The following is a 10,916-nucleotide window of genomic DNA, read 5'->3' as shown; positions in this document are numbered from 1 at the left end:
TTTCAGTAGTGGACACTTTGATGTTTATGAATGTTTAAACTCTCAAAAGCTGGATGTGAAGTTATCGATGAAACTGGTTGTATACTTAAAACGCTTGACAGATGCGGAATGTCACTTAAACACAAGTCCTACAAATACTGTCATAATTGAAACAAACCATGAAACTCAAACCGATTATGACAGCAGCAATCCAAGCTGTGAGATTTGAAACAAGATTACTGTTCACATGGCCAACTGTATGTTGCATGTTCAAAAGTAAGCTCAGTGCACAGCTTGGTCCTATTACAACCGGAGGGCCGAACTCACAATGTGGTATACAAAGAGATCCTTAACAAATAATTATTGGCATATTTTCCCTCAGTTTAAAAAGGTTTAATTTTCTTCTTAATAAAACTTTTAAGGCAGTACTTCACCACTGATATATATATATATATATATATGGGGTATTTTGATATATATATATATAGATATATAGATATAGAGATATATAGATATAGAGATATATATAGATATATAGATATAGATATATATAGAGATAGATATATATAGAGATAGATAGATATAATTGTGTGTGTATATGTGTATATGTGTATATATATATATATATATATATATATATATATATATATATATATATATATATATATATATATATATATATATATATATATAAAGTTACGTTAAAACCAAGCACACCATTGTTTTTCTTGTGAAATTCCCAATAAGTTTGATGTGTCACATGACCCTCTTCCTATTGAAAAAACAAAAGTTGCATTCAAAATGGCCACCATGGTCACCACCCATCTTAAAAAGTTTTCCCCCTCACATATACTAATGTCCCACAAACAGGAAGTTAATATCACCAACCATTCCCATTTTATTAAGGTGTATCCATAAAAATGGCCCACCCTGTGTGTGTATATGAGCAACACTCATCACTCACAACAGTGACAAAACAATTACATTGACAATCATGTTACGTTATTTTCAAAATGTTTCCTTTTCTATTTCATTGCTTCTTTAACACACTACTTCTCTGCTGCGAAGCGCGGGTATTTTGCTAGTATGTATATAATGTGTGTGTGTGTGTATGTACAGTATGTATGTGTATGTATATATATATATATATAGAGAAAGACATGTAGATATAGATATATATAGATATTAGAGATATAGATATACTGTGTATATATAATGTATGTATGTATGTGTGTATATAATATACTTGTGTTATATTTGACTAATGGTTAAATGTGTTTGATGATCAGAAACATTTTGTGTGACAAACATGCAAAAGAATAAGAATTCAGGAAGGGGGCAAATAGTTTTTCACACCACTGTATGTGTATATATATATATATATATATATATATATATATATATATATATATATATATATATATATATAGGGGCAAATAGTTTTTCACACCACTGTATGTGTATATATATATTTGCCCCCTTCCTGAATTCTTATTCTTTTGCATGTTTGTCACACAAAATGTTTCTGATCATCAAACACATTTAACCATTAGTCAAATATAACACAAGTAAACACAAAATGCAGTTTTTAAATGATGGTTTTATTATTTAGGAGAAAAAAATCCAAACCTACATGGCCCTGTGTGAAAAAGTAATTGCCCCCTTGTTAAAAAATAACCTAACTGTGATGTATCACACCGGAGTTCAATTTCCATAGCCACCCCTAGGTCTGATTACTGCCACACCTGTTTCAATCAAGAAATCACTTAAATAGGAGCTGCCTGACACAGAGAAGTAGACCAAAAGCACCTCAAAAGCTAGACATCATGCCAAGATCCAAAGAAATTCAGGAACAAATGAGAACAGAAGTAATTGAGATCTATCAGTCTGGTAAAGGTTATAAAGCCATTTCTAAAGCTTTGGGACTCCAGCGAACCACAGTGAGAGCCATTATCCACAAATGGCAAAAACATGGAACAGTGGTGAACCTTCCCAGGAGTGGCCGGCTGACCAAAATTACCCCAAGAGCGCAGAGGACTCATCCGAGAGGTCACAAAAGACCCCAGGACAACGTCTAAAGAACTGCAGGCCTCACTTGCCTCAATTAAGGTCAGTGTTCACGACTCCACCATAAGAAAGAGGCTGGGCAAAAATGGCCTGCATGGCAGATTTCCAAGACGCAAACCACTGTTAAGCAAAAGAACATTAGGGCTCGTCTCAATTTTGCTAAGAAACATCTCAATGATTGCCAAGACTTTTGGGAAAATACCTAGTGGACTGATGAGTCAAAAGTTGAACTTTTTGGAAGGCAAATGTCCCGTTACATCTGGCGTAAAAGGAACACAGCATTTCAGAAAAAGAATGTCATACCAACAGTAAAATATGGTGCTGGTAGTGTGATGGTCTGGGGTTGTTTTGCTGCTTCAGGACCTGGATGGCTTGCTGTGATAGATGGAACCATGAATTCTACTGTCTACCAAAAAATCCTGAAGGAGAATGTCCGCCATCTGTTCGTCAACTCAAGCTGAAGCGATCTTGGGTGCTGCAACAGGACAATGACCCAAAACACACCAACAAATCCACCTCTGAATGGCTGAAGAAAAACAAAATGAAGACTTTGGAGTGGCCTAGTCAAAGTCCTGACCTGAATCCAATTGAGATGCTATGGCATGACCTTAAAAAGGCGGTTCATGCTAGAAAACCCTCAAATAAAGCTGAATTACAACAATTCTGCAAAGATGAGTGGGCCAAAATTCCTCCAGAGCACTGTAAAAGACTCATTGTAAGTTATCACAAACGCTTGATTGCAGTTATTGCTGTTAAGGGTGGCCCAACCAGTTATTAGGTTTAGGGGCAATTACTTTTTCACACAGGGCCATGTAGGTTTGGATTTTTTTTTCTCCCTAAATAATAAAAACTATAATTTAAAAACTGCATATATAATATGCAGTGTATATATATATATATATATATATATATGTATATGTATATTATATATATATATATGTATATATATGTATATATATATATGTATATGTATATATATATGTATATGTATATAGAGAGATTTGCTTGAAGTCTATGTGTGTGTATATAGGTAGAGAGATTTGCTTGAAGTCTCTGGTTGATGTTGCGACTTCTCTCATCATGCTAAGAGTCAGTTTTCTTTCAGGAGTGATATATTCGCTCTAATCCGAGATCTGAGGGTTGAAGGAAGTGTAGCATCAGTAGTGGGGAGTCGGGCGGGGCCCTCCTCACTGTCTTGTTTTACTACTTTGCGGGAGGAGCCTCGGGGGATGACTAGTATAAGATTATTTTACGATTTGTTTAGGATTTATTTATTTTTAAAATAAATTTTTGTCTGCACAGCAATACTTCTACTTGAGTATTTTGGTAGTTTCAATGTATGGCATACTTTAAGGCTTCCCACCATATGCAGAACTGTTGCACAATTCACAGATTTCTAAGTAAACCACTGGACTGTGAATCTTTGAGTCAAATATGCCTGTTTTCATTTCAGCTTCAAGCAGCCTGGGTTGGTCTGGTCTGAAAACCACCAAAGTTACAACAGCATAGTTTCTGACAATACACCATAGCCATTTTCTAAGAATGCATATGTTGTGTCTGCACTGTTTACTCGTGAACCCTACTTTATTCACAATAAAGTTTTGTTCTGTCAGTACTGTATATGTACAGTGTTTTCCCATCTATATACTGTATGTATGTGTGTTTGCGTATATGTATAGAAAATTTTTTAAACTACTTCTTCTTTTGGCTGCTCCCATTAGGGGTTGCCACAGCGGAAATAGAAAATTTTTTAAACAGGTGTTTTTAATTATTTGGACTGATACGACACTGCTAAAAATTTGTTTATGATTAGCATTGCAAAATGTTTTATAGATATTAGTATATAAAATGAAAAACACTAACTTACATTTCACTATTGCTTTACAGCACATTGTCAAATACAGTCCAAGCTGTTGCTGATCCACAAATTGACCAGCCACGACAGACATCCACATCTGCTGGAAAGGTTTGTTAATATCAGCAGTGATTAGATTAGCTAGATTTTAGAATGTGTTTTCTTCTTATTAAATGAAACTCTATAATTAAAACAAGTACTAAAAAAAAGATCTTAGTTGACTAAATAAATTCTGGTTGTTAAACTGAAGATGATTATTGTGGTTCTGAAAGTATTGTTAGTTTGTTTTTGTGTAAGTTTTAACATTTTTATGTTTTTTATTATGTTTCTCTTTGTTTATTTTGACATATTAGGAAAGACAGAACCCATTTAATGATTATTCACTAGCAGATGACATGCTTACTTTTCCGCACGAAGCACTGCCTATTGAAAACTCATTGGTATTATCTGAAACAACTCCAGGGGGTAAATATTGGACTTAATTTCATAAAGTATACTGTAAAAAGTATTACTCCTATGTGTGAAGCATTTTAAATGTGGTTTTGTTAGCCATATAACTCATACAAATACATATGGGCCCTTTGGATTGCATGTGCTAGTATGAACATATGATAGTAATGTGTTCTTCTTAAAAATCTCAGCTACTTTTTAACTGTGAAGATGTTCCCATTTAGATAATCAGTTTTACTGCAATCCGAAACTCTATTGATGCAATTTACAGAAGCTCGTTATTTTAAACTGAAATTTTTTAAGATAGCCATTGCAAGACATTAAAAAAATGAAATTTGACTATGCTGCTACATTATTCCAAAATTTAAGAAAGTTTGAAGTTTACCTGCTGATGATTGGTACACTAGTCAAACAGGTAATCTGCATGAAAGTAGAATATTTTATTGTTCTTGAAAATGATAGTACTTGTGGTATAGAGTGAAAGAGAATTCGGGGAAGTAGAGAATGAGTCCTTGTTTTAAAAATCCCATTTAGGCCATACACTCCTAAATCTTAAAAACAAATGGCTTTAATCCTGGCTATAAAAATAAATAAATAAAATAAGTAAATAAAATTTTTGTCTGGATCTCACAATTCTAAAAAACAAATTAGAAGTAAATAAATTCAAATAACTTATTTAAATATTCATATTTTTATTGTACTTAATTTACTTATAGATAACATTTATTTAAGCGTAGAAGAAATATAATTTACCTATAATTTAGAAAAATAACTTTGTAAGAGGTATAAAATAATGGTGGAGGATTCTTTACATGGTTTTCTGCATCTGTCATTTCTCCTGAAGATGAAAGTTAAAATGTAATCTTCATCCTTTTTTTAAAGGAGTATGTCACCCAAAATTATACATTTGACTGCAGTTTTCTTATCTATCTGTAGAAATATCTGTGGTTGAAAAGAATCTGCTAACTTTAATGTGATTTCTTAGTTTTTTCAACCTTTAATGGACAAGCCCCAATTATATTTCAGTGTTAATTAGGTCTGCAGAATCACCATTAATACAATAATGAAATCTCTACAGCACCATTATGGGAAGTAAATATTAAACGACAATTAGTTTTAATATGCACATTTATAATGACAGCTGCTGAATATCTGCTGTTTCACTTTTTACAATATAGTATAAACAGTCTAGTAAAACTGATTTTTAGAAATTTGCTATTTTAAATATAAAACCAGATAACTGTAATATTTTGATATCCCATGCTTCCAACCTCATCCTCCTCTATGAGTTTGACCATTGTTCATTTTCTTTTTGTTTTGTTACCATCTTGCAGTTATGTACAAATTATACTTTTCGATGAAATCAAAAATAGCAAAAACTATACTGTACTAAAACTAATATGTAAATTATGCTTTAAGACTAATCTACAATAATAATCTCATTTGATCATACAGAGATGAAATTAAATTAAAATGTATTTAATACATTTCCCTACACTTTCCAAGCACATTCTTCCTCGCCATGCGGAATGAGTATTCCAGAGAAAAAATCCCTCTATTAAACAATGTCTCTGTATGTGAGTGTTCAAAAATATTTGTACCTGCCTATGAGTAAAGATGTAATGAAAAGATATCTTAAAGCAGTTTTGCCAATTTTGTTGTGTCTTTGTGTAGTTAGTACAACTAATTTTCAATGCCTTTTTAAAGGGTTAATGGGATAAAGTTATTTTTAATGTGTTTTCAATACTCTTAATTAGTATTATTTTGTTTAGGTGACAATGACATATTTTGTTTTTGCTATTTACCTTTGCAATACAGATACAAACTTAAAACTGCTGGTATCTTATAGTATTTCACTTTGGTTGTTAACAAATAAGTCCGCAAAATCATTACATTACAAATAATCCTGGAGAGACTGAAATAATTAAACATTTTGTTTATGTCTATACTATGTCAATCATGAAACAAGACCATTTTTATTTGTTTTTCATTTGTTAAAAAAAAATTCATTAGATTTGCTTTATTATTAACTTTGCCTGTTTTGCATGTATTTGCCACTAACTCACTTAAACTCCTGCACATCTTTAAACTGCATGGGAAACTTTGCTGTATAAGTTGAGTAATTCATTGCTTATCACTATTACATTTCTTTAATTATTGCATCATTTTGATATGTATATTTTTCCATATGTGTTTAATTGTATAAAGTTCCATTGTGATAGGTTTTACATGAACATTTTTGTGATGGTAATTCTAAAAGTGTAAAGAAAATAAGAAATAAAGTGAGGGTATTTGAGTTAAGATAGAAGTTGTATGTACATCTTCTGTTTGAACTCCGATATCCTTCACAGATTGTATGTGTGTGTCTGCAGTATTTATGACTTTACTGCAGTATCAAACAAGATAGGATTGCTCCCATAATAAGAAACACAAATAGCACTTTAGTTCATAGTTGTAATCAGTCCTGGTCTGTTGCTACATCATGGTGAAGCACATTCCATACAGAACCCTGTATGAACTAAAATATTCTGTAATAATGAAAGAACAAGTTCTACAGTATTTAGCAGATTACATTATACAGATGTAGAACTATTATATGAGCATTCTAAGGCATATTTTGAAAAGATGCCACACTCTAAAAAAAAATAAATAAATAAATAAATTCAAGTTCAGATTGTGGAGGATAATGGGGGTAGATTAAAAGGTATAATGCATTATGTGCAACAAACTGCATCAAACAAAATTAGACCAATTGGAAAATCTTCATTAGTGGTTGAGTAAGAAGATCTCTATGAATAATAATGAACTGCTATGCATTAACAAATTAACTAAACACACAGTGCTTTTGTTCCGAAGTCAATAGAAAGCATGTCATAAAACATACAGGCTGATCTTCAGTATGACCACAGTCTAAAAAGGTCTAAAGTAAATTATCGCCACACCAGCATATTTGAATTAACTAATCAAATCTCAGGACAGTCATTGTAAAGATAAAGGGTTCAGAGGGGATTAAAAAGTAGAGCCTTTCAGGTCCAACATGGCACATTAGGGGTCTTGCTAAATTATGAAATCACTTAAACTTTTAGCATATTACAAAAACAGTTTTGTAGAATTCTTCATAATATCTTCCAGTACAAGTGCATCTTTCTAAACACTAAATGCAGAACTAGTTTTTGCTATCCCTAGAGCGATTTTTATACACTTTTAACACACTATGCACGCAATCTGTTTTTCTGAGTACTGCACACAGTAAACCCTTGCTCATTTCAACATCAAATTGTACACATTAAACCAATTCCCATTTTTTTCAAACTTTTTTTTATTTGTGTGATATTTTATAATACAACCCTAATTCCAATGAAGTTGGGACGTTGTGTAAAACGTAAATAAAAACAGAATACAATGATTTGCAAATCCTTTTCAACCTATATTCAATTGAATGCACTACAAAGACAAGATATCGAATGTTCAAACTGATAAACTTTATTGTTTTGCAAATCTTCACTCATTTTGAATTTGATGCCTGCAACACGTTCAAAAAAGCTGGGACCAGGGGCATGTTTACCATTGTGTGTTTTCACCTTTCCTTTTAACAACACTCTAAGCATTTGGGAACTGAGGACACTAATTGTTGAAGTTGTGTAGGTTGAATTCTTTCCCATTCTTGCTTGATGTACAACTTCAGTTGCTCAACAGTCCGGGGTCTCCGTTGTCGTATTTTGCGCTTCAATAAATTGCCACACATATTCAATGGGAGACCGGTCTGAACTGCAGGCAGGCCAGTCTAGTACCCACACTCTTTTACTACGAAGCCACGCTGTTGTAACACATGCAGAATGTGGCTTCGCATTTTCCTGCTGAAATAAGCAGGGACGTCCCTGAAAAAGACGTCGCTTGGATGGCAGCATATGTTACTCCAAAACCTGTATGTACAGTAATCCCTCCTCGATCGCGGGGGTTGCGTTCCAGACCCCCCCGTGATAGGTGAAAATCCGCGAAGTAGAAACCATATGTTTGTATGGTTATTTTTATATATTTTAAGCCCTTATAAACTCTCCCACCCTATTAACATTATTAGAGCCCTCTAGACATGAAATAACACCCTTTAGCCAAACGTTTAAACTGTGCTCCATGACAAGACAGAGATGACAGTTCTTTCTCACAATTAAAAGAATGCAAACATATCTTATCTTCAAAAGAGCGTCAGGAGCAGAGAATGTCCGAGAGAGCGCTCGCTAAGAAAAGAAAAACAATCAAAAAATCAATACGTGCTTTTAAGTATACAGAAGCACCGCGATAAAGCGGCATTTTGTAGAGGAGCCTCCGTGTCCTCTGTGCAAACAGCCCCTCTGCTCACACCCCCTCCGTCAGGCAGAGAGAGTGAGAAAGATGGAGAGAAGCAAACAAGCACCGCGGGAAGCATATCTTATATCATTGAGGAGTTTTAGTTAATATGTAATACATGCTCTGATTGGGTAGCTTCTAAGCCATCCGCCAATAGCGGATAACAATAAAGTTTATCAGTTTGAACAATTGAATATAGGTTGGAAAGGATTTGCAAATCATTGTATTCTGTTTTTATTTACGTTTTACACAACGTCCCAACTTAATTGGAATTGGGGTTGTAACATTTGTAGAATATTCTTACTTGACATTCAAAATACCTAGCTTTAAATTAAGAAGCATAATCCTGAGTTTACTGTATAAGTGGGCCTGGGTTCCGTATCTATGGCTACATGTGTTTAAATAATAACTTTTTAAATTTAATATTTTTTGTTAGTTTTATTTTTCTATACTTAAACATTATTTTTGCATGTTTTCAAACATTGAGTTTTTTGCTGATATATTTCTTCACTCATTTTAATAATAGTTTAGTCTGCTGCCATCCATACTATGGAGATCTAATGCAGCCTTTAGTTTTCAGTTCATTATGTAACTAATACAGCTATTATATAGGTAAAACAAGATGCTACTGACTTTACTATAGTATTTTTGTTATTTTTTTATGCTTCCCTATCATTTCCCCCTGTATTTTTCAGAACTATTATCAACACGTAAAGGTATTGTGGACAGTGTAAGGGTTTCAAATACTGAAATGCCTGTTTCATCAGAAGAAAGAGATGCCCAGGTTCCAGTGCCAAAAAAGAGGACAATAGTTCCCAAACAGCAAGACTTTGTAAAAGAAAACGAAAAACCTTTACCAAGATCCCAAAGTAAGACGGACCAAAATGGTAATCTTCCCAAAGGAATTTTGAAGCGCAGTTCCAGCTCCAGCTCAAATGACTCAGAAATTCTTCGCAACAACAGTAGCATTCAGGGCCCCAACAGCAACAGAGGCTTCTTAAAAAGCAATTCTATAAAGACTCAATCCAGCATGGAAAAAACTGAAGAGGGCTCACAAAATTCCCTTGATAGAAAACAAGTGAGATTCTCACCCACAGTTAGGCAAAAGGAGTTTCCTGAAAAAACACAAATATCTGATGGCAAAGAGCTGGGAGAACATGGTTTATTAGAGTCAGAACTAGATAGATCTCAGATGTTCTCGTCTGTCACATTAGAGCAAGATGAAAGAAAGAGTGAGGAGATCAGTGGTTTGCTTCAAAATAATGATTTCTCTCAATCAAATACTTTTACAAATAATCAGACTTGGTCTCATAAGAATAGACAACAGGAAAACAATGAAGTGACTTTGCCTGCTGTGGGTGCTACAAGAGAAAACAGTCAATCCACTACAGACATCTCACAATGGATACAGAGCAGTAATGAATATATTGACATACCTATAAATGGACCACATACTAAAGTCTTAAATACCCCTGGAGAGGAGAATACAGGTAAGTGTTTGAAGATTAATGTGGCAAGCAAAAATAAAAGATGAGTAAACACTATGTTCATTGTGAAAACTGCTTAAAACAGAAGTGTTAAATTGATTACTTTTTTCCGCATTATCAAAGCAGTTGAGATTAGGTCATACTCAGAAATTACCTTCCCTGAATTCATTAAGGAAATAGAATATTTGGTTTTTAGTTATTTTACCTATTGTCTGAACTCCTTTTTTAATGTTTTCTAAAAGTTGCTTACTAAAACTAAAGGGTGTAACACTCTTCAGAATCTGCTTTTTTCAATAATTTAATTCGCTAACCTAACCAGACTAACTATTATGCATGTGTAGTTATTGCGGAAGGCAATTAGCTCATAATCCTTAAAAATATGAATTAGTTTTGCTCAAATATATATATATATATATATATATAGTTTTCAATGTAGGTCTTTATTCTTCAAAAACCAAGCAATTTTTAAACATGTCAGAAAATTTGAAATATGTGGAATTTACAAAGCCAAAAAAAGTTATGAATATGAAATTTTTATTTCCATGTTTATTTGCAGTATTTTATATTTGTGGTAAAAGAGATGTATTTATAGAAAGGTGCAAGAGGGAAAATATGTAAATATATGTTTTTCAGATCAACATGAGTTTTATGCTGAACCAAAATCCTCTCAGGTGTCCAGCCCTCCTTCTGCCAGTGCTGATAAAGGTAAGACTGATAACACTTGGGTGCAAAAC

General features: G+C 33.3%; 1 protein-coding gene across 7 annotated transcripts in view; it reads left to right on the top strand.

The window, feature by feature from the left end:
* sytl2a (synaptotagmin-like 2a) overlaps nucleotides 1-10,916 on the top strand; it is a 149,240-nt gene that overhangs the window by 99,027 nt on the left and 39,297 nt on the right. For 5 of the 7 annotated variants that reach the window (XM_039744391.1, XM_039744392.1, XM_039744390.1 and 2 more), the window contains exons 5-8: nucleotides 3,934-4,012; nucleotides 4,255-4,366; nucleotides 9,391-10,185; nucleotides 10,816-10,887. In XM_039744391.1, coding sequence (XP_039600325.1) covers nucleotides 3,934-4,012; nucleotides 4,255-4,366; nucleotides 9,391-10,185; nucleotides 10,816-10,887 — 1,058 coding nt within the window. The remainder of the gene's footprint in view (nucleotides 1-3,933; nucleotides 4,013-4,254; nucleotides 4,367-9,390; nucleotides 10,186-10,815; nucleotides 10,888-10,916) is intronic. The other 2 variants (XM_039744393.1, XM_039744397.1) reach the window with 1 other exon arrangement.

This window comes from Polypterus senegalus, chromosome 2 (assembly GCF_016835505.1).
Source record: "Polypterus senegalus isolate Bchr_013 chromosome 2, ASM1683550v1, whole genome shotgun sequence".
In the NCBI taxonomy this organism is placed as follows: Eukaryota; Metazoa; Chordata; class Cladistia; order Polypteriformes; family Polypteridae; genus Polypterus; species Polypterus senegalus.
The sequence above is the reverse complement of the archived record's forward strand: the minus strand, read 5'-3'. Positions and strand labels throughout refer to the sequence as shown.